Source organism: Oculina patagonica, chromosome 13 (assembly GCF_052425735.1).
Source record: "Oculina patagonica isolate OP01 chromosome 13, crgOcupat, whole genome shotgun sequence".
NCBI lineage: Eukaryota > Metazoa > Cnidaria > Anthozoa > Scleractinia > Oculinidae > Oculina > Oculina patagonica.
Window position 1 is genome coordinate 22,364,501 of NC_135770.1, and position 24,766 is coordinate 22,389,266.

At 37.7% G+C, this 24,766-nt stretch overlaps 1 protein-coding gene and 1 long non-coding RNA gene across 2 annotated transcripts; one reads left to right on the forward strand and one right to left on the reverse strand.

The window, feature by feature from the left end:
* Positions 1-134: 134 nt before the first annotated feature.
* Positions 135-23,313, reverse strand: LOC144636395 (putative skeletal organic matrix protein 5). Its single transcript, XM_078495600.1, has 6 exons — positions 23,192-23,313; positions 21,179-21,441; positions 20,332-20,446; positions 5,141-5,180; positions 4,659-4,791; positions 135-1,575 (listed from the first exon to the last, which is right to left on the reverse strand). Exons 1-6 carry the CDS (start codon positions 23,262-23,264, stop codon positions 1,057-1,059), a joined length of 1,143 nt encoding a protein of 380 aa, XP_078351726.1. The 5' UTR covers positions 23,265-23,313; the 3' UTR covers positions 135-1,056.
* LOC144636616 (uncharacterized) lies at positions 12,659-18,481 on the forward strand. The gene is made up of 3 exons (XR_013567569.1): positions 12,659-13,283; positions 14,018-14,131; positions 16,020-18,481. It is a non-coding gene; the product is annotated as an uncharacterized LOC144636616 (long non-coding RNA).
* Positions 23,314-24,766: the final 1,453 nt, after the last annotated feature.

The window sequence follows — 24,766 nt, forward strand, 5'->3', positions numbered from 1 at the left end:
CATAACACCAACAACAGTTCTTTATCAGTGGGGATTGAAGAAAAAAATGGAAACATCATCACACAGTTGACCCCCATGCAAAAACACTCCAGGATGTCACGGGACTGTTTGGTGTCCGTCTGCCCATTTCTAACTTCAAATTCCAATGTTAAATTCACATTAAATTTTCAATATTTCTTAGTTGTCTAAATTTTACTAATTCTTTTAAAAAAAACTATCACCTGCCAAACATCCCCAAAAATCACTCAAAAATTACAAAATACCGCAATACATAGATACATGGGATGAGTGAAGTTTCCTTGGATTCCTTGAAACACCAACAAGATATTTCCGTTTAAGGTGGCTGATAATGGGTTTCAGTATTTCCCAGTCCTTATACTTTGGTTCAGGACTAAAAGCCTTCATCAATTGCTATTACAGTAATGGTATGAAACAAATGTTCAATCATTCATCAACAAGTTGTGATCATTTTCTTGACAATAGTAGTTCCCCGGTAAACAGTTGTAGTACTGTCCCATCAAAGTGCAATGCCTGGAAAATACCGAAAAGCACACGACCTTCAGGTGAAACCGCACCTTACAGTATTACCAATACACTGCACTTTGCTAAGTCTTAAAACTTTACATTGTCTAGTCGTCTACTTCAATCGTTTATTTGTATTGTGTGAGATACATTTATAAATTGAAACCATCATGTCATTAAGTAATAATGCAATCTCGACAACGTTCTAGATATTATATTATGCACACTAATACAGCTCATGCAAGCCCTGTGACTTACACAAACACAGTCAGACTGAGTGCTACTTAAGTAACTGCTTCGTGGTTTCTGCTGTACTGAACCCTGCCTTTCAAGGCAAAGCGCCCGATTTTAAGCTTCTCAAGCTTCTCAATGTTCTTGTTTACAATGAAATAGTGTTACGTGATGACTGGTTACTGATTGTTTTTTAGTATACTACGATGTACATGACTTTATGTCACGGCTTTTGTGTGCTTATTTAATAACAACGAATATTATGATGTTATTTATTTCTAGCTTCATTTCACCAGTTTCCTCTTACTGCACAAGAATGTATCCCATGGCTTTGATGCTTTTTTCTCCATTATCTGGAACATATTTAGCGTTGTTTCCACAAGTGTTGTTCTTATCAGGATATCCTCCTGTACCAAACCCGATTCTAGAATCACAGTAGCCGCAATTGTTTTCGTTGTTTCCAACGAAGCCGATTCTTGCTTTGGACCTGTCTGTAATGCTACACGCAGCATTGAAACCTTCTTTGTTACAGTTTAGCTGCAAAGAGGCTTCTGGACCAATCAGCGTTTTCCACGTGTTACGACCCAGTGTGGTGGCGCGGTATCGCCCATCAGCGATCAGTGAGTACAAAGAATTGGCCTGCTTGTTGATGACAATGAAGTTGTTCTGTTGGCCAATGTTCATGCCAAGACAAATCTTTGAAAAAGGTGTGTTCCAGTAGGTTGGTAACTTGGTCTCGATAGTGTCCAGCCCAGTTTCCCCTCCGGCAAGATTGAACGGTTCTTGGTTGAGCCAGAGGTTGGAATCGTAATGAAAGGTTCCCTTTGTTAAGAAAAATAAGAAAATAGGTTAAAATTTAAAAGATGAATTTAGTAAATGACAGCTAGAACAACTGCAAAAAGCTCTTATCCTCATAACGTTTGACAAAAATTTCTACAAATAGCGGTGTAATCTAGCGGTACATTTTTTGAAGGGGACTCCACTTTAAAACTATTTTTATTTAGCAAGAAGTGTGTCGATTTTGATTTCCGCACAGTAGAACACACAGTTGGCCGTCAAAGTCGCCTGTCGCAAAGAGTAGAATGTTTGGCACAGCATGTTTTGAAAATGTTTTAGATTTGGTTAATAAGACACTTTTGAAGACTTCAGCAAAGGATTGGCAATGTACAGCATAGGTTGGAACTTGATTGGAATTTTTCACAAGATGGGTAAAGCTATCAATTGAAAAAATGGATTTCGAAATGGAAACTTTGAATAATTAAATGTTATTAAATTGGATGTTGTTTTAATTAAACTTTATCGCAGCTTGGATGCACAATGTCACGGCTTTGAAAGTCTTCAAATAATTTAAAAGGTTCGTTCCTTCCTTACATCTGATCTGATTGTTATATTTCATGTATTAATTATTTGAAAGTGTTTCTCATTGATAAGAAGAAAACGCGTATTCATTCAACAGCATGCTTGAAGTATTTATAGACGTGATAATATTGACTTAATCAAATTACATTTTGCACGAAATATTCTCTACTCTTTTGTCCCAAAGGCAAATTTCCCTTATTCTCTAATTGCTTGGTACAGATTAGTACGTCTACTAACGAAAATTAAGAAAACAATATACTAAAACGGGCAGCAAATGTATACAAACTTTGAATGAAAAATGCCGAAAATAGCATTTCCAAGTATTTATTGCTGGTTTTCGCTGTCACGCCAGTAACGCTACTGTCATGCGCTAATAAAAAATAAATCCAAAGCTATTGAGTCCAAAAGATTAAGAATATTACAGGTCATGGAAAATTACTAGAAAGTCACGGTGTCCAAGTCTCAGGTCTGTACGATATTCCGTACTTGAGTTATCCCGACTTGTCCGTCAAAATGTTCCACACAAAATTAGAGCACAGTATGGAAACACCATGTTGGAGTCCGTGTGAAGTGGAACCCTGATACCACGATATACCAAGGGAGTAGTAAAATTATATCATTATATCGAGGAATCGTTATATCGAAACTCCCGATATAACGATGTGGCCGTAAAATAATCGAAAATATCGTTAATCGGGGTAAACCTAACATATACGTTTTTACGGGATATAGAGACTTAGAATACAGTATCATTTTCGTATATCATTGTATAAAGCTGTTGTCAGAAACGTTAGAGATTACTCAATCACTGTTATGTTATTGTATTAAATTCAATGTTTTACTTAAATTGGGACTGTGTTCTGATAATATCGTTATATCGGGGAAGATTTTATGTTCGGTCCGCTAAATTCTCATCGTTATATCGGGAATATCATTACATCGAAGATCGTTATATCGGGGTTCCACTGTGTTTAGATTGTTAAAAATAACGGGATGAGGCATTTTCTTCAAGCATACGTGATAGCATTCAGGCGGCCATTTTGATGCCGTGTGGCGCGAAACTCCGAAATTCAAAATGCTATATCTTAAAGACGGCGGATGCTATCGAGCTGAAAACCTTCAATAAGACATATATTACGTGAGGAATTCAGGGAACTCGAGATTCTGGATTTTAGAATTTTGATGTCGTGATGTGAAAACCAAGAATATTTCCAATTTTTCTGTTGGTGGCAAGGCACCCTAGGGGGCTCCCGCCTTTAGCGCTAGAAAAGTACCCTGCCGCCTACTTCCCAAGTCAGGACGTCTACTTGAAAACTTATTGACAGCCCTGATTTGCAATTGTGAAAGCTTAAACGCTTCTTTATTATATACAGGTTGGGTGAAAGGCCAAGGAGAGGGAAAGGGATGGAAAATCAACCTCGTTCCCAGAGTCTCTCTCTCCCCGCCCACCAGACCTCGTTCGCGTTTCAAGGAATCTAAGAAAGCTTCACTCATTCCATGTATCTATGTATTGAGGTATTTTGTAAATTTTTGGGTCATTTTTGGGGATGTTTGAGAGGCGATAGTTTTTCTCAAAGGATTAGTAAAATTTAGACACACAAGAAATATTGAAAAAATATTTAAAATTAGAACTTGAAGTTGGTAGACAAAGTAGAGTGCTCTTTCATGGGGGTCGACTGTCTGATGATGTTTCCATTCTTTCTTCAATCCCTTCTTTAAACCTCTTAACATTCCATTTAAATTCAGGTAGGACCCCACCTTAAGGTGGCTGATAATGGGTTTTAGAATCTCCCAGTCTTTATACTTGGGGTTAGTACTACAATTCTTCATCAATTGCTATTACATTAATGGTATGAAACAAATGTCCAATCAATGGTCAACAAGTTGTGATCATTTTCTTCACAAGAGTAGTTACTCGATAAAGAGTTGTAGTACTGTCTCATCAAAGTGTAATGGCTGGAAAATACCGAAAAGCGTACAGCCTTCAGGTGAACCCGCCTTAAAGTATTGCTAAGCGTTAAAAAATTATATTTTTTAGTCGTTTATTTGTATTGTGCGAGATACATTCGCACAATACAATACATCAATTGTTTATTTGTATTGTGCGAAATACATTTATAAATTGAGACCATTATGTCATTAAGTAATAATGCAGTCTTGAAAACATTCTAGATATTATGTTATGCACACTAAAACAGCTAGCTCATGCAAACCGTGTGACTTACGCAAACCCAGTCGGACTGAGTGTTACTTAAGTAACTGCTTCGTGGTTTTTGCTGTACTGAACCCTGCCTTTCAAGACAAAGCGGATAGTTAATTATTAACCGGCCAATTTTAAGCTTCTCAAACTTCTTGTTCTTTATAGAATGACACCTTGAGAGGGGGTTACACTAAAGCATAGTTGTTTTTACTCAGTCAGCGTGAGCCAGTGTTCGCTTTTACGTGGCCTAAAACGATAATGTATGCTGTTATACAGATCCTCCATCTAAGCTCCCCGTTTGCGACGGAATAACGTATAACATACAATTATTATTTTTAGTCGGTACCTTGTTGCCGTCGATCTTCATGACCAGCGTCCATCCACCACCTCCGCATGATCCAAGGTCATCAGTCACGTGACAGTAAACATGAACTGCAGCTGATCCAACCTTCAGTTGGTAAACTTTGTTACCTTCAGTCCTAAAAAACGAAAAGATATTAAAAGTCAGTCCAAAAAAGTCATTGATTCCTCTAGGTATTTCCAGCGATGGGCTCCTGGTATTTCCTAGAATTATCAAGAAGCTTCAAGACATGACGGCTAATAAAAAAGAATCCGCAGCTCCACAAAGATCCCATTACTGGTTGAAAATAGTTAACCTTTTTCGCGCGACGTCAGATCTAAAATTAATGAATAAATGAACTTTATTTGTTTGTAATGAGCTATTATTTAATATCTAGTTAGCTCGTCTAACACTATGACTGTTTTTGTTGTTGAAGTTATGCACATGCTGTTTGTCCGGCCAAACGTTGGTTAGAATTTGCTACTTACATGTTTCTTTCATGCCGTTCCTTGCAGGTCTGCGGCATAGCTGACAAAATAATTAAAAAGGAAATCATTGTTAAATTAGCCATGAATAAAGGGACTGTGTCACGGATTTAAGTCAAATTAAGGCATCGGAAAAGACCATCAGATTCGGCGAAATATAAAAATAACCTCATAAAACAGTGAAGGTACACTTCAATAACACAGCATTTCAAATACAAAAGGAGGTACGGATGGCAAAAAGTGACGAAGATTGAAACGGATTGCAAAATGTTTTGTTGTTGGGTATTACAGTTTTCAAAGTTTGTCTTGTTCGCTTGTAACTTTAAATTATAACGCCCAGAATACACATTTGGTTGAATTAACGAAGCTATGGTTTTGTCATTAGGATCCAAAAGAGAAATTTTTTCAAACATTAAAGGAAAAGTTCACTCCAGAATGGCCATTTCTTTTCTTTACGCCAATAAAATGTTTATGCAAAGATATTTTGTCCACAACAATTTCAGCTTCCAACGAGCGCTATAACCCAACGAAATCCTTTTCTGAAGTAGCCCAAAATTCGACAACTGAACGCCGCCATCTTGGAGCTGGTAATGTCAAAGAGCTCAACCTGAAGTTTGGCGGGAAAATTTAAATACTTGAGACTCCTTGTTTCTTTGTAGTGGCTTTTGTTTGTCAAAATGCCTGTTTGTGCAGCTCCATTTTGACAGGCAAGAAAAATTCCTGCCAAAGCGGACACAAATATTTGTGTGCCGAAAACTATACGGAAGACTGCTTCGAAGAAGATTACAGATATAGTCTCCTGCTTGGAAATACCCCCAAACAAAGAAAACGCCAGACGCAGTACGAACCAATGTTACGTTTATGCTTTTTCACTTTTTACTGTCTTCATTTCAGGGCTGTTATTCCTTCTATATTTATAAATTTACATGAACAACCCAGCTCGTTTAGTAAGTTCTATTCTGAGAGTTTTTTTTACCAATTTAACCTTATTCAGACCGGGCTTTCTTGGACCTTCTCAGACCGGGGGGGGGGGGGGGGGGGGAGTCGATATATTTAAGCAATCACCATGAAACTTATAGGATGTATTGTACGTTCGAAACTCTTTCTTTTGGTATACGTCACGTGGGATGGTGACGTCACATCACATGACAATTACATCATGATGTCAAAACAGCCGCCATCTTGGATCCGCCATCTTGGATTTCAAAATTTTTCCAATATGCCAGAAAACCACCCATCCTCGGAGACCCAGGGGCATTTAGTGGGGCGAAATGAAGGAAAACCGGGCAGAAATCGTTGCGACGAAAGTTTTCAAGTACGGCACGAAGTGCCCCTGGGCAACGAGTTACTCCAGACCATTTCCAAACGGCTCTCCGAATGCTGGCTCCCGATTGGGCAGAAAAAAACCTTTGTATTATTCTGCCCAATCGGCGAGCAGTAACTTGGGAATCACTTTGGTGTGTTCTTACACGCCGTCTACTGTGTCCGCCATACTTGTGTCGTTCGTTCACCAAAGCTGCATGCAAGGGAAATTTCCATTTAGCCCAAAAAAATCAGGGAATCTTTTCCGATGTCAGAAAGAAAAATATATTTCAAGATCGACGGGAAAATTTTCGTTTGGACTGATCAGAGGTATCGTAAATACTGGCTTGTTTATCGATCGGCCGCTCGATTGAGCTTGTAGGTTTCAAATATTTATTTCTTACCGAGTTTCTTATTTTGATAGTATCGCTATTTAAGGCTTGTACATTTGGAATCTAGCCTTTCCTTATAATTTTCTCGGCTAACTGGAACTTTCCCGTATTGCGTGGACCAGACAAGTATGCCAAAGAGATTTACATTATGAAACAGCTAAAGGTGTTTAATGGGTTGATCCAGATTTTTCTCTTTGTGTAGATCGATCTGTATGTGCTTTACATAGGAAAGATTTCTGCACAACTCCATACATACTGTGCGGAAATCGTACCCAGTCTTATACTTTGATAGCACGTTGAGCACTTAAGACAGGAGTTTGTACAACAATTATTATTAGGAGGAGGAGTTCAACTATTTATTGAAATAGTTATGTAACTCGGTCGACGTTTGAAACAAATAATCTTGACTTGAATTTAGCACTTCCTTGTACATACTTTCTTGAAACTCCTTTAGTAAAACTTAGTGCTTTTCTTTCGCCCTGTTTTACATTTCTGAGGGACAACATTGAAATCATACTCCCCAAGTTCTGTGGGCACTTTTGTCCATATGTAGACACATTCTTTTGCACAGAAATCACAACATATTGTTTTTGTTCTGAAAGACTTCTTAGTATCTTCAAAGAAAGCAAGTATTTGTTTTTGTCTACAAGAGGTGGACTTAACATACTGAAACATTTCAGATTCACTTTGCTGAAGTTGTATCCCTTATCATGAAATAATAAAAGTACCTCAGATGGCTGAACATCTCTACCTCCCTCTCCCAATTCTTGCAGATATGATTTAATCACAGGGAGACTCATAGTTGATGCTATGAGGCAATCCTAGGAGGATTTGTTGCAATTACAATTCTGGCTTTACCAATCCAAATAGCAACACATGCTTTTGAATAGAGGGTGAAGTGCTGTTGTTGTACATTGACACCATTCCTTTCACAGGCTTCTAACAACAACATCCTCTTTATTTCCTTATCAATAAATTAATTACAGAATTGTTATATAAATATATTGCTAAAGATAAGAAGTTCTGGCAACCTGAACTAACCACTAGGTTAAAAATGCCGGGTTGCCAGTTTACAAATTGCCCAGCACCATCTGAGTAGTGTGCTTTGTGCGATAAAGTTCCCATGAAAACTGATTTGTACAGTTTTCTGCACATTTTAAAATCTGTTACATATATTTAGATTTGTAGACATCTGAATTTTTTTTGCTGAGTTAATAAATAACCAAGGTGTTACTTTACATTGCATGTGGTATTAAACTTGGTATATATAGATAGTCTGCAAAGTGCATTTCCTGTTCCTGGAAATACAATTTGGCATGTGAAATTTCTGGGGGTCATTTTTGGTTCAAGGATTCTTTGGGCTTTGTTAAGTCCTAAGGATTTTTGGGGGTTTTAAGTTTTGACTCCATACAATCATCCCCATAACTTGAAGTCCCAATTATCCACCCTGGACTCACCCCAAGAAAATGTAACAGCTAGCACCTTCCCTTTTCCCAGCTGGATAAATAAATGAAATTAGATGTTACTGGTATTGAAATAAAGACAACAGTCAGTGTAATAATATTTCTATTACATATACTGATGCAAATTAAAAGTGGGTTGTATATTTCTTTGTATTTCAAGACTACACGGCAGGCATATGTACACTTTGGCTCGACAGTAGGCTGGGTTTATCTTCTTGCCACCTTGAACAATGAAGTGTATGAGCTACATAACAGCAAAGTTTTATCTGTATCTTTGGTTGGTACACAAGTCATCTAAATTGGACTACAGGGTGAACTTTGTCACAGACAACAGCAACTACATTCTGCCTGTAATGTCGCGTTGCATAACAATTTCCAAAACTTAGCCTTCCCTTGTCACTTTCTTCAATGAATGCAGCTTCCAAGCCAAGATACCTTTTAAGGTCTCTTGGCTTGGAATTTAAAAGTAATTAAAAAGTAATTAACCTGAATTTAAAAGTAATTAACCTGATCTTAAACAATCCACTCAAAGGAGAAACCCTCGACATACATAACTCCAATTCTATAATCGCTTGGCAAATCTACAAAGTCAATCTTTCAGCAAAAATAATTATTTTATTATTATTCGATAGCTAATGCAGCAAATATATCCTTCCCAACAACATTTTCACTAATTAATTTCTGCTCAGGTATAAGATCGTGGAAAAAATAAAACATGGAAAAATATTTAAACTTTTGACGATTCAGAAAAATGTTATGGCTTCGCCCGTACAAGAACATTAAAATACCTCTCACGGTGTGATGCATTGGCGGCTGTTTGGCATACTTGTCTGGTCCACGCAATACGGGAAAGTTCCAGTTAGCCGAGAAAATTATAAGGAAAGGCTAGATTCCAAATGTACAAGCCTTAAATAGCGATACTATCAAAATAAGAAACTCGGTAAGAAATAAATATTTGAAACCTACAAGCTCAATCGAGCGGCCGATCGATAAACAAGCCAGTATTTACGATACCTCTGATCAGTCCAAACGAAAATTTTCCCGTCGATCTTGAAATATATTTTTCTTTCTGACATCGGAAAAGATTCCCTGATTTTTTTGGGCTAAATGGAAATTTCCCTTGCATGCAGCTTTGGTGAACGAACGACACAAGTATGGCGGACACAGTAGACGGCGTGTAAGAACACACCAAAGTGATTCCCAAGTTACTGCTCGCCGATTGGGCAGAATAATACAAAGGTTTTTTTCTGCCCAATCGGGAGCCAGCATTCGGAGAGCCGTTTGGAAATGGTCTGGAGTAACTCGTTGCCCAGGGGCACTTCGTGCCGTACTTGAAAACTTTCGTCGCAACGATTTCTGCCCGGTTTTCCTTCATTTCGCCCCACTAAATGCCCCTGGGTCTCCGAGGATGAAAACCACCCAAAATCATTGCAAAGTACTCAAAATGGATAAAAATGTGCTTTTAAAATGTAAAAATAATGCTATTTAAGTTGATTTTTATTAACAGAAACACGCAAAATTACAAATTTGGGAAAACATGCCTGTCAAAATGCCGTTGCCATGGTGATGTCAAGTTCCTGACACATCATCCAACCCTACCAATTTGTTGCCAGATAAATTTTAGAAAACTCAGAAAGTTGGGCAGCGTTTGGTTAAATCTTAAAAAAGTTATAAACGTTCAAAGTCAGCGCGGGCCTCAAAAGCCCCCCCCCCCCCCGGTCTGAATAGGGTTAAGCTAATTTTTGTTCAAGTTGTAATTGTATAATTATATTACTTATTTTTTTCTGGCAAATGAAATGTTGTTTTTGTTGTTGTTGTTTTTGCTGTTGTTGTTGTTGTTGCCGTCGTCGTATTTTCTCGATTAAACCAGTTCAGGTGGATGTTCACTTTTGGAAATGTAGAAAACAATAGCGTGACGTAACAACATGGCGGTTGTCAAGTCTTCCCGAGTGGACTCCACTTGAATTCTATATTTGCCTTTTTTCAAGTATTCCCGGGGTGCATTTCCTGCCAGTTGGTAACACAACACAAAGAAAGCATTGAAGAAGCGTTATGCGTGACAATTGTGTAAAATCACGGCGGATTGTGCACGGAGGTGAGGATTTACTTTCGATGCGTATGTTTCTTTTGGTTGTCTTTTGGGTCGTTTCTTCAGCTTTAATCCAGTGTATCTCTTGTGAAAATTTTTTCTGAGCCTTGAAAAAATTCAGGGACGTTCTACAGTTATTCTAGTTGCTCTGTGCGAAATCTGAGCGATGGGCCGCAATTTGGGTGGATGGGCCGCGATTTTTTACTGGAAGCCATCGTCTACGCAAAATGAGACTGCTTATAACTCATCTGTTTGGGCTTCTTTCCGTTCGCTTCAGTCGATGACTTGATGGATAACTGACGTCAAAGAACATCTTAAATATATCCAGGATCGCCACAGATTATCTACTGGACGTGTTTAAAGACACAACAAGGACTACAGGATGTGAGCTTTGTTTTCTTTCTGGTTTCAGTGGACCGGAGGTCGACGCGCTGAAACGCGCAAAAGCACATTGACGCGCAAAAGCATTTTGAAATGTATTAAAAGGAAGGCTATCTGGCGGAAGCAACCAAGCATGGACTCGCCTGAAGCGAAGGATATTATTTTCTCGATTCGCTTCAATTTTTTGATAACCTGAAGTTAGAGAAACAGAAAGAACATGGAAGGAATGAGAACCCTGGCGAGCTGCTACATTGTGATTGCGCCATGCCAGGGAAGGCGAAGGAGACTTGAGCTAGCCTTCGATTGATTGAGCTAGCCTTCGACTTGAGGTCTTCGGTCTGTTTGATTTCCTGGCCAGCTATTTTGTGATGCAGAGTTTGACACCTTTGGACGCCAATTTGTTGATGAAATATATGTTAGAAAGGTTTGTTGAGACTCATTTTTTATTGCAAGTTAAAACTCAGTACAGTTCACTTTATGTTTTCACTGCAAGACCAGCAGATTATGAGCTCCCGTTTCTTATATTTTTATTGTGTTACCAAACCAGGCTGATTTACAGCAATGTAATGTCACTGTAATGTGTCGCTTCCTTCGACGCGTGTTCTCAGTAATTTCTTGACTCAATTGCGCCAAATATTTATGTGGCTTTTACGAAGCTATTTATTTTTTCGTTAAATTAATAACCTTCGAACTGGTATCAATTTCTTAGACCGGTCAGTTCTGGCACGATACCAAATGTAATTGTTTTCATGTCACTTTGCGAGATCGCATTTAATTTTAAGCTAATGCCTGGGATGCTAGGTTCCTTAATCGATGTGACGTAAATAATGAGAGTATCTTACTTTAAAGATGGAGTTCATAGCTTCTTTTAATTTACCTAAACCAAGTGCTTAGTGTTAAATGTATGTCGCTGGTATGTACATAGCGCGCGACAGAAAACGCTCGTATCCGCTTTACTCACCCTCGGCCAAGAGAGATCAACGGCAATTTTTTTTCTTTCTGCAAGCTGTGAATAAAGTAAGGCCCAGGATGCTTAACTCTTTGATTGATGTGGCGTAAACTGCGAGAGTATCTTATTTTAAAAGCGGAGTTCATAGCTCAGTTCTTTTAATTCACTTAAAACCAAGTGCTTAGTGTTTATTTGCATAGCGCGCGACATAAAAAGGATTTAAAATACAAGCGCTCGTCTCCGCTTTACTTATTCCTAGCCAAGAGAGGTCAATGGCATATTTTTTTTTCTTAAAGCCGTGAATTTCCATTTAGTTAATAGAACGACGCTTGTTTCATTCAAATTCGAGTTCTGTACACTTTGCTGTTCTAGATTTCGATCGACAGATTCAGCATGAAGTCAACAGACCTCGCATCATGTGACTCCAAATTCGAGCAGTGATTGGATAATTGTTTGTTTTGTTCTGCGGATCAAAACATTTCCAAAAGTGGACATTCAACTGAACTGTAAACGTGGGTCCCCGATTAAATGCCGGCTTCGTATAAACACCGTGATCGAGGTCCCGGCGATTATTTACGGTCGAGAAAACAAGTAAATATATTCTCTTAAATAGCACTGCTACGAAAAACTGGTACGGTTTGCTACTTTGGTAATTTTTAGCGGAGCTCCTCAGCGCGCGCCAGCGCGCGGAGCGGAGCACCATGGGTAATGCGGGTACGAGAGAATTGATGTAAACCCAGGAGGCCGAAAAAATTTGGTGCGTACGCCCGCCGCGCGCGCGTACAGACTCTCGGGGAGGGGGAGGGGAGTCACAAGACAACCCAAGCAGAGGGGGGAGGGGAGTCAATCTTTTGCCTCCTTCGTATATTGGACATCCATTATATGGTTAATTGACAGCTGTCAAAACAAGGTATCCGCTGACCAGTATCACATGACCATATCGCGGGCTCAGGTTTAGAACTAGTCAAGGTCGCGTGTTTTTTTTTAAGTTGACCGCTGACCAAGTGATAGCATTGCTATTGGTCCGCGGGCGCAAGTACTTTTCATGGTCAGTTCATTTAGATTTACATGAAGGACAAAGTGAACAACCCGGTCAGTTTGTAAGCTGAACGAAGCACAAGGAGAAACCGAGCAGGAAAAAGAAATGTCTTCGTAAATATTTCTCGGTCTACCCCGTCTAAAGGCTTTACACATCATGGAAGTTATGGCAAACGATAAGGGCTCACGGGGAGATCTGAAAAAATGGCACAGGTGGAGGAGAGCGAGCGAGTTTCTACCGTTTCGGCGGCTGACCAGCTCTAGGAAATTAATTGAGCTAAACGCAATTCACTGAAGAAAGGAAAAAAGAAGTGTCAATAGCTACACGGATGGAATAGGCTGAAATAGACCTTCGCAGATAATTCAAAGTGGTGCTGGAGTAAGTTATAATTTATAGCTTACATAAATTATGTTCTACGCGGTTGGATAATAATACGAAAAACTGAAGCTGCTTCGCCTCCGATTAATTCATGAGCTGATTGAAAGCTTTGCCCTGCTGAATTGACAAGCATTCTCCGACTTCAAATATTAGGTAACAAACTTTGGCTTTACTGAATACCATGTTTTTTTGTGAAAATCTGTAATTATATGCTTTATGAGTGAATTTGCGTCGGTTTAGTGGTTCTGGTTTACAGAACTTTTATTAAGTTGAATTGTTTATAAGCAACTCCCAGCTAAACTTAGTGTTTTATTTTTTTAATTCATCTATTTATTCTTATTTACTCGCTGTTGGAATTCGTTTAAACGAACTATTTTAGAGTCGTGGACGAATACGCCAAGAGATCGTTACGTTGCGAATTTCTTGCGTTGACACGTTTTTACCACACCTTAGCAGAAACAAAAAAAAGCTTAGTTTATTTCCACATAAAACTATCTTAGTTAATTATTTTGAGTAATTTTATAAAACACAATTGTTCGCTCTACTTGTAATTCATGCCATTTTAGACACTGTATGCAGCTGTGTATGCACACTTTAATACATTGACTATCATCATGACAGTGTTGAATGTGTATCTTTGCAATGGCAATGTTTTTTCTATACAGATAAGTTAACAAGAAACCCCCAAGCAGAAATGCTAAATATCCCATTGTAGGAAGGAAGGGTCACTTCACTGAGTGTATAAACGAAAGAGGCTAATATTATTTTATTTGATGAGATCCATTAAATAAGACAGAATTTTTTATAAATTATTTTTATAAACAGGGTCATTAATTAGAGCTAGTGTGGTGGTTTTTAATAGATTATTATGTCAATCCTTCTTTTAGGTAGTGTTATATTCTGCCATTAAGCCGCAATGAATGAAGAATACCTACAGTCAAGTTTTGTTGAACTTGGTGTAGAATGCTCTGTGCAAAGTGGACAACAGCAAAGTAAATCAGGTACAGTATCTAGTTTTATATTATTTTTAGTTCCTCGCGAAGCGAGACCGAAGGCAGAGCATAGCGGGGTGTATAATTTTGTCCCTCAAAGGGCTCAGGCGGGATCAAATCTTGTGTGGAGTTTACGGTCATATAAATATATATATATATATATTTGTGAGCTTGGTGTGTGGCGAAAATGACATCACACAGCCGCATGCTGGTGGCCTAATGGTGTGAGGCGTCGAACTTGAAATCAGATCTTCGGGAATGAGGGCGGGGGTTGGAATCCGGCTAGGGTTTTTTTTTTATTATTACTTTTTTTGTGGGTTCCAATTCTGAGCCTTTCATTTTTATTGTTTTTCTTTCGGATTAAAATAACACTGATTTCCACATAATACTCCCTCAATGCCTATTCAGGCTATAAACCTTTCATTGCCATCAGGGGCGCGCGGGCTGAGGGTTAGAATCCTCCTGCCGTTCGTTCTTCTTCTTTTTTTAATGTCCTCAAATAAATGTCCAAAATGCGACTATCCAATAATTTATCGATGATTTTGAAAATAGCCTGTGCTTCCCAACGCTTTATACCTCTTTACGAACTCAGTCAGCGAACCAGAAAGAGCCGCCATCTTCAAAGCAGACTAGACCCTGGAGGGTGTCGCGGCCATGCCCGTTACAATTCTCCACTCCTTATTTATAACACCCTCCCCCCTCCCAAACCGAGAGCTTCGCAAGGCCCTGCGAGTCACGTATTACTACTGGTAGTTATAATTTAAATATGTTTTTATTCAGTTTCGTTCTTTTTTTACCCAGCTGCTTTAATCTGCATTTGGTTGCTGCTGATCTTCGTACTTTGTTAAATATCTGCATTCATTATTCAACTCCTCAATGGAGGTTGCCTATTCACCGAGTTAGGATTTCGAGTTGGATTTCGAGTTAGGATTTTGAGTTGGATTTACGAGTTCGATTTTCGAGTTGGATTTCAAGTTGGATTTCGAGTTAGGATTTCGAGATGGATTTCGAGTTGGATTTTCGAGTTGGATTTCGAGTTGGATTTCGAGTTAGATTTCGAGTTAGGATTTCGAGTTGGGGTTTCACGTTGCTTACCGACTAAGCACTCCGGTCAGCCTACTATACACGCCAGTTAGCTAACTATGCACTCCAATTAGCCTACTACACACTCCTGTTAGCCTACTATTTACTTCGGTTAGCCTACTATGCACTCCAGTTAGCCTGTTTATGGTTAGCTTTCAATAATTGTTATGGGTTTTGCTTTGTCAAAAAAAAATCCAACTCGAAATCCTAACTTGAAAATCGAACTCGAAATCCTAACTCGAAAATCCAACTCGAAATCCTAACTCGAAAATCCAACTCAAAAATCCAACTCGAAATCCTAACTCGGGAGTTAGTTTGTCTCTGACTCCTCAATGACATTCAAAACAACTACAATGTATTAGTAGACAATTTAAATAATTAATATTTCACTAAAAGTATGTTTTCATGAAATGCTTAGATCTTGTACCAGAAAATATCTATACCCTAGCCTCACTGTGGAAGGTTAAATGGTTTGAATGTCACCTCCCCTCACAAATTCCAATGTGTGGTTATGACAGAAATCCATGGCCAGCTCATCCTCAGTGTACGAACCAGTGAAACAAGGCATCAAAGAGCCTCAAAACAACATGGAGCAGGAAAACAATAGCTCCAAATTAAAGTATTTAGTTGACTTTGCAGTTATCAGTAAAAAAATAGTCTGTAATCTCTGTTAAATATCTAAATGGATCCTTTTGCATCCAGTGGTTTGGCTTCAGTTAAACAAGCTCGAATGAAGTGTTTTGTTTTATAAATTATTGATATTGATGCCAATTAATCAATTTTAATTTAATCTGTGGCATTTGACTTTTTTCAGGGTGAACATGACTTGCAGAGTTTGCAGCGCCACAGACACAAAAACAGACAAGGACAAGGACATAAATAGAAAACAGGAAAGATTAAATCCAGCTCGATGTTTGGGTGTCGTCATGATGCTATTTTTAAGAGACTAGTAAATTACATGAAATTAAAATCAAGAAAAGCTGCAAATAAGCAAAATTTAGATTTTAAATGTTATCCTATTTACAGTGTACTTTAAAAAAACGACTTCTTGATTGACCTGTCACTTTCACATCTTGTTAGATGTAACAAGGGCATTATGAAGTGATCTTTTCAAAAATATGCAGTGAAAACAGTAACAGCAGAAATGGCGGTAGTTTAAAATTGCTATTTTCAATGTTTTGACTGGTAAGAAACCACATGTGACCAAGCTAAAATCTGTTTGGCCAGTTAACATGACCTGCAAGTGTCCAAATGTTTTGAGCCCTCAACTACACAGGACTTACATGTAGTTGTCTAATTATATGATAAGATCTTTGGTTGACTTTGGGGGAGGTAGTAGAGTTACAAAGCAATGTAATTATTTGAATTTGGATTAGTTATGCTGAAACTGGTGGTACTGTAATGTAATTCTAAAGTATAGGCATTACCAATTTCATTCTTATGTATTGTATGCTGTGTACAATTTATAAGAACAGCTATATTTTTAAAATAAGTGAAATATTGTAAAGCCAGATAAAATTTGCAGTATCCATAAGGTACCATGTAGCAACCAAATTGTGACTCACTTGCTTACTTTGTGAACTCCATGACAAATGGGCAACATGACTCCATAAAAATGTGGACAATAATACGAACAAATTTTTAAAAGAGTAGTCAAAGAATTGATGTTATATTTTTTCTTGCATAGTTTTATACACAAGCAGACATGATTCTATTTTTTTTCTGGGTAATCAAATAACAAAACTGACTTTGAGACTCACAAACAATATTCTAGCTTCTCAGAATTTTTGCTTTTTTTCTGTAAGTGAAGTAAAACCCCTTAAGAGAAGGGGAGTCAAAAGACATGTAAAAGAGAATAAGGTGCTATCTTCTTCAGGTTCTTTTTTTTTTTTTTTTTTTTTTTTTTGGGGGGGGGGGGGAGTTGGGGATGGGGTGACCCTGTTCGGAGGAATGACAGAATGTCATTTCTTTGTTTCCGGAGTTAGGTTCACCCCTGTTTGCTCGCAGTTAGCTTTATTCATCTGGTTTGCTTGCGGTTAGCTTTCACTCTAGTTTGCTTGTGGCTTTCACTCCGGTTTGCTTGAAGTTAGCTTGGTTTGGGCAATATGCTGTAAACCATTAGCTATAACCAGAAACCCATAAGGGTTGAAACGTGTAACGCGCGCGCACAGCATTTGAATATTCATTTTGCTAAGTACCATATTTGGAAACACGAGGAATTTGTACACGAATGTTTTTACACGTAATGACACACGCAACATAATTTTTGGTTTTGCGGTATGTTGCTTGAATTTCGACCTAAAAACCGTAAATTTCTTACAGAAACTAAAGAAATACATTAAGTGTATCGAAGCGAAGTTCTCCAGGACTACTTCAAGAAGATGAAACAGGAGAATTTAACCAAATTTAACTTTATTCAACCAAGCTTGTTCAAAAACAAGATTGCGCCATCGAGCGCGAGCTAGCGCGCGCTTTGAATTTAATCTCGAATAGAGTAATTTTGATTGGTCAAATGTTTCTCGTAATTTTCCAAATATGGTACTTAGTGTAAACGAATGTGCAAAAAAAATTAAAATCAACCTTATTATAAATGTAGATGTTTGTTATTTCCTTTATACTCTAAATTTTAAGTGATTTTTTCTTTCTTTTAAAGCTGGTAAAGTAACAACATAAATGCCTAATTTGCCATGTGATATGCCTCCCTCCTTTTTCTACATGAAGGTAACATAATTGCCCGTTTTGCAACATAATTTCCCATCCAGACTTCTTAATGATAATGCTTTCGGTGGAATTATAACATTTTGATTGATTTTGTTTGTTCTCTTATTTGGTGTTGCTGTACACGGTACCCGCTTTATCTCCAAGCCACAGATGAAGTCAAGTGAGAGCTTTGTGATGTACGGTAGTGTTTTTATATCTATCTTCATATATTTCCATTGTGGATATTGCTGGAACAGGGTACTTACTTTGCAGTGTTTGTGTGGAACAGGGTCGCAAATTGAACCTTTTGTCTCTGGAACAGGTCCAGAGTCTCAGCAACTCAGCGGCACACCACCATAGTAAATTTTAGGGAGTACCCCCCCCCCCCCCACCCTGGACACGGTATAAAAAAAGAAATAGGAAAAAATATTAATTATTATTTATTAAAAAAATAAAACTAATATAAAATTCTCAGCCTTAAAATTTTACAATGGCCAGAATTCAGAGTTCAATAAAGTGCAAAATAATTAATTGGGGAGCTCCGCTTTTAGGCTTGCCTAAATCTATATATTAAGAGATGAATGTTCAAGGAAACGTCTAGCGTAAAATAACCAAGAAGGATGCTGTAAACAAAATGAAACAAAAATGTTCGCGTTCGTGTCGTCATGACTGACGCACTGTTGTTTATAACAGTGGAGGAGGACGTTTATAACCGCGGAGGACTTTGGCGACATTGCCGTTTATAAACTTATTGGTTGTTTATGTTCTGTTTGTAACAAATCTTGATTGCAACATGCACGTGCCGTATGCAATACTGTTACTGTGGTAATAATCATCCTCCGAGACCCCAGGAACAGTTTGTCGGGTGGGACGACAAGAAAAATCGTTGGTCTCGAGGGATAGATAATAATAAATCAACCTGAAAAAATTACAGACAATTGTATTTCTTTAATAAACACCGGACCCCGATTAAAAACCGGCTTCAAATAAACGTCGGGTTTACCAGGCCAAGTTTGAAATAAACGCCGGGGGTTTTTGATTGAGAAAATACGGTAAGCAAAATGACTAACCTCTATTCTTTCCTTATTCTTTGGCCTCCTTTTGCTTGCATGTCGTTTGGATGGAGTTACAGAAGAAGATTTCTTAAAACTGGTTAGTATTGCCTCAGGTGTTTTCTTTCTTTTGTGGGTATTTCTACGCAGGAGACTGTATCTGTGATCTACTTTGAAGCAGTCTTCCACATAGTTTTCGAAACACACAAATATTTGTTCTTTTAATTATTGGAAGAGGGTGAAAAGAAACACCTCTTTTTGTATTTCTTGAAGCTCTTTTTGAGCAAAATGGAGCTGCACAAACAGGCATTTTGACAAAGAAACAAGGAGTTTACCCTATTTAAATTTTCCCGCCAAACTTCAGGCTGAACTCTTTGACGTCACGCATACATTACTAGGTCCAAGATGGCGGCGTTCAGTTATCGAGTTTTGGGCTACTTCAGAGAAAGATTTCGTAGGATTATAGCGCGCGTTGGAGGCTGAAATTTTGGTGAAGAACATATCTTTGTATAAACTTTTTATTAGCGTAAAGAAAATAAATGGCCATTCTGGAGTGAACTTCTCCTTTAAGTTTCTTAGCAAGAATTTGGCAAAACTTACAAAAAAAAAATAAACTCAACTCAGCCGTGACACATGTACAGTCCCTTTAACGACATTTTTTTAATAATCGTTAGTGGAAGAATGGGGTTACGAATGCGATGGTGTTCGACCTATCCTATCACAAGAGAAATTTTATTCGTGTATTACGAAGTTATAATTTAACCCTATTAAATAGATTTAGCCAAGCCTAAAAGCGAAGCTCCCCGGTAATTTACTTTGCCCTTTATTTAAATATCTAAATTCATTGCCAATAGACAGGAGAAAAAATAGTACTTGAGCCCGCGATCCAATAGTTAAACCAATTTCCAGTCAGCGGTCTACTTTTAAAAAATACGCAACCTCGAGGAGGCATACACCTGAGCCCACGATATGGTCACATGATACTGGTCAGCGGACACCTTGTATTTACAGCTGTCAATTGACCATAACGTAGATGCCTAGTATCAAAGAGGTTAGGGTTTATCTATTTCAAGATTGCACGACGTACGTACGTCGTACGCACCCGCAAGCTATGCCGCTAGCCATGATTACCATGAAAACTAAAGTTCATGATTTTCGCTTTTTCTGTAGATTTTCTATGGTTATGGGGCTCCGCTCTTCGGCCTTTTAGCCGCCGTGGAGCTCCGCTATTAATGTTAAGTACGATGTAATAGAGGTTTAATTTTCCTTGCATCCAACATTGACAACAGGGCAATGGGGACAACCAAGCTTAACTATTTCAAGATCTAGAATTGCGTCGAGGTGTTAAACTAATAGATAATTTCCTGTTTTTACCTATTTCGCAGTTTTTTCCAGTTGAGAAGGCTGCACACACGCATTTGTATCTCTTGTCTGTAAATCCATTCAAGCACGTGCCATTATTAAGGCAAGGATTAGTGGAGCACGCGTTCTGTAGAGGACAAAATACAGCCCGCAATCAGTTTTGCGTTAACTTAAGTTATAGTGCTTCGTTAGGCCTCAACGGGTTTGAACTCATTGCTATGCCGCACATGATGGTCTGCGGTTTTGATATAACTATTATGTGCACGCATGCCATGTGGGCCTGTTGTTGAATCGAACCACCATGTTTTGATTAAACCTTGTTGTGTTGTACATTCGAGTTTGTTTATTTAATTCTGCGAGACACAACACGCATGACCTTTATGACGCCACGATTCAAATTTTCTTCTTGACTATTTCATCCGCAGTTTGGACATATAAAGCATTTTCCATCTATTTCCCAGGTTACAATTCATTCTTTTACAAGAATTCGAATAAATAAATAATATAAAATCATTCAGAATTGAACTACCGCCCTTGATCTGTACTCTAAGACATAATAAGTTGGGACACCTGGATTTAAATTCAATTTTAGTTCGTCAGTCATGAGTACTCTCCCTCCCTTCCTTTGACCATGATGTCGCCTTACAAATAACTCTATCGTGTGAACAACCAACTGTAAATGCCATTTCATTTTTTTCGACACTAAATAGGATTAAAATAAAACATGTTCTAAATGTCCAAATTGTCGTTTCGTAATACAGTCCCTTCATCGCGGAGTGCTTTTTGTTGTCGTATTTTTGCAATGTTACATCAGTGTTATCTTCGCGTGGATCTAAAGAACTAAGTTTAAATGTTTCACCTCAGTTCCAGTGAAGGTAAAGCCTGTTCGTGGTTTAAGATCTTCAGGATGCAAAGAGTGATCCGAGTCACTCAGTTCACATACTACTCTGTCGTTTATTGGTGGACCGACGTTGATTGACACGCAGCGACTCTCCATAACACATTGACCTCTGCAAGGATCACGTGTCTGACCCAGTTGTAGAGAAAGGTTTTTAATCACGTGGCCCTGAAGAGCATAGCCATCGTTCTCAGTAGTAAATTTAACGTGTCGCCTGCACGTACCTGAAAATAAACAAAATATTACTTATAATGAACATCACGAATAAAACGAGACTTTATCAAATAAAAGGAGCTCATTATTTTACCGCACGTATATTTTCGTTATTTACGAACCGTTTTCTTCATGAATGAATACAGGGCAAGGTGGAAGGGGGCTACTGCACTTTTCTTAGAAGACAGTTAAAGTTCTCAAATGGCATTCGCCTAAAAGCCGAGTGCAATTTGAGAACTTTAAAACCTCATTAAAGCGAGTGTAGTTTTAGAAATTTCAAAACATCATAACAGCGAATGTAATTTGAGAACTTTTCGTCAAAACATCACAACTACCTATCAATCACAAGTTGTACGAGAAGGTGGTGCGACTTTTTATTTAGTAAGACATTTAAGGCTCATCTTCGGAAATTTTCAGAGGACTTCGAGGCAACTTTAAAAGTCTTCGGATGTCTTGGGTCACCTCATTGTTTGGTAATATTTGGAGGACTTGTCAACTTCTGATCAAAGATGGCTGATTGAAGATGGCAGATATTTAATTATAACATGGTTTATAACGCAACATACGCATGGCCGCGCGAATATGAGGTGGTGTGTCGGTTTTAATCTTAGCTCCGACGAGTTTTAAAGCTGCAAAAAACTAGTAATTAAGTAACTTTCAAAATTTTCTACTGGCTTTGCCCGTCCGGCCTTTTAGCGAGCAAGACGAAAAAAAAAATAGTATTTGTTTGGTTTGGTTTGTTTTGTTTGAGTACTTGCGTTTGGCCATTTGTTCCGAAGCGACCGCAGGGTAAGCTGATCCGATATTCGTATGTACTGAAATTAATTTTAGGACTGAACTTTACTTTAAGCGCTTAATTAACTTGATTCATGTCTTACTAAAAGAGTTATGAGTTTATTCGTTCACCCTCCTATCGATGCCGGGCGCACAGTTGCCGAGGTGCCTCCATAAGAATTACGACTTCGCAAATCTGGGACCTGATATAAAGTCGACTTACTAATCAGTTTGATTTGAACTAGGACTGGTCTACACATAACTGAAATAAATTTGTGGGCACTCGTCATATAGTAGTAGAAAAACGTGCAGCAAAATTAATTCGCTAAAAGAGCAAATTCCATTAAAATCCGGCCATTTTGAAGGTTGATTCTATGTCCTACAATTGTCTTTAAAACATTTAAAACTGACCAGAGATTGTAAAATAGACTATATTACAATTGGGAAATGACAGTGTTTATTTGACACGTTTCTTTACTTTAAAATTTGACTAATAGATTCATGACTCACTGTCTCTAAGTTTTAAAGCGCTGCTAATTTAATTTTGGTGCCAAAGCAAAACAAGTGTTTTTGTGGTAAAAACATGCAGAGGCCACGATGTTTTTGTTCTTCAGAAAATCACTATTATTAATTTGGGTGCCCTAATTTATTATTTGCTTCCTCTTAGATATGTCTTTGTAAGTTGGAACCTCTGAGCTAAAATTTCTCGTAGTAAACAGCTTTTTTTTTTTTTTCAATATGCAACGGAAGCATACTTAATTATGTTAGGAGTTTTTTCTCTCGAATCCTTGATTACGTATCAATTTCTGTTCGTAGTTAATGAACTGGTATTTTTATTTTGTAGTTAATACCTTTGTCTAAAATTTTTTTCTAAATGCTCGCTTATAAAGGACGATTTCATTCTAAAAATTAACGTTTTACTCATAGTATAAACTTAACTAAGTTATTCTTAAAGCAAACTTTGTAGCTCAGTGATAATTCACGCACCTTGATAGCCACCTGCAGCAACACGTTGAACCCAAGCTCCCCAAATAATGGATACGAGAAACAAAATATACATGGCAGCCGTCTGGTAAAATTGAAGAAACGTCGAAATTCTGTACAGCCACTCACTTACTCAAAACGAATTTAAGTCACATACTTTACTGCACTTAATTTGTTTCACTGCTAATCATTAATTATGTAAAACGTAAAGCGAAGGCCCAAATCTGTGTATTGTAAAATCCTACAATAGAGGTCTCGGTATAATTAATAACGCTTAAAATTAAACGTCAGGCGTTAAATAGGCAGTTTTGCATGTTTTGAATGTTATTTTTTTCGTTTTTCGATCAAAATTGCTAAAAAATTAAATTTAACTAAAGGTATGTTAAATATTTGTGTTTTTGGAATTTTTTTCCTGTAATCCGCAATGTTTTACTAAAATTCATTTGCAAATTTCTAAGGGAATATGATGTACTCAGCTGGAAGCATTTTGTACTTCTTTGTGTTTTTGTTAGCCGAAGTAGTGTAGTATTGAGCATATCTGTCATTCAAGGTTATAAGGGGTTCCTTCGACTATTCGTCGTTGGAAATCGCATAACTTAAATGAATAAATACAAAAATAAAAATAAAATAAAATAAAATAAAATTAGTTAAACAGGAAACGACTGCTACGCAGTGTGAAGTTGCACGTCATTGTCAGAGAAAATAGTGCAAACCAATTAACTCAATTGACTGCATGGAAACGGCTGTATCTGATGATTTGAGGCCAATTTTGAGAATTACAGCCGTCAGACTGCTTGACAGGCCAAGTAATCCCAGAGCAAAAATTTCGAATAATCTTATGTTAACCGCCTGATATTTATTGCATTTGATGCCTGATGCTTGACGTCACATCCAACTCTTTAATGGTTAAAGAACAAAAATTGTAATTTTGATGAAATCAGTACGAAACGCGCGGAAACGTGAACAACAAATATTAATATATGTAAATTCAGTTTTAAACAGTAATATTGAAACTTTGTCGGTGTCTTAATTTTGAGTTTTCCTTTAACTAGTCTGTTTGGCAACTGTTTGGCTCGCATCGGAAAAAGTAATTACCTTCTTCTTCTTGGAATTGACCAATTATATACATTATTTCCTTAGCTTAACGACAACACGTTAGTTTGTGTTGTACTGACTGTTTATTCGATACAATGATTTTTAGTTCCGCATTTACAAATTTTCTAAAATATTTCGACTGGTAAAAATATCCTCTTATTGGTAAAACTATTTCTCATTTCAAAATATGCCTTTTTCAGAAGCGAGGCCAAAATGGACTTCATTAATTTTCGTTTGAATTAGAAAGTGTGTGAATTGAGCTGAACAAGTAACTAATCTTGTATCTTAATAGTTGTACAATACGATTTGGAATTTGTTTGTAAATCAGGTACTGCGGCTAACACCTTTGGTTTGGCCAAAACTCGTAAACAATATATATAGATGAAGGCGGTCTAATGTTAATCTACGAGGAACGCCCTTTCTTCTCCAAAATGTACTTTAGAGTAGTTGTTTGACGTGTTGGTATTAGAATCTGTTAGTTTG

What these genes read in the sequence shown, in the direction of transcription:
- LOC144636395 (XM_078495600.1), bottom strand. Translation starts at nt 23,264, where the DNA reads ATGTATATTTTGTTTCTCGTATCCATTATTTGGGGAGCTTGGGTTCAA. An exon ending in TTACCTTCACTGGAACTGAG is followed by an intron (nt 20,447 to 21,178) that starts GTGAAACATTTA and finishes TGTCCTCTACAG; the next exon opens with AACGCGTGCTCCACTAATCC. An exon ending in GAACGGCATGAAAGAAACAT is followed by an intron (nt 4,792 to 5,140) that starts GTAAGTAGCAAA and finishes TTCGTTTTTTAG; the next exon opens with GACTGAAGGTAACAAAGTTT.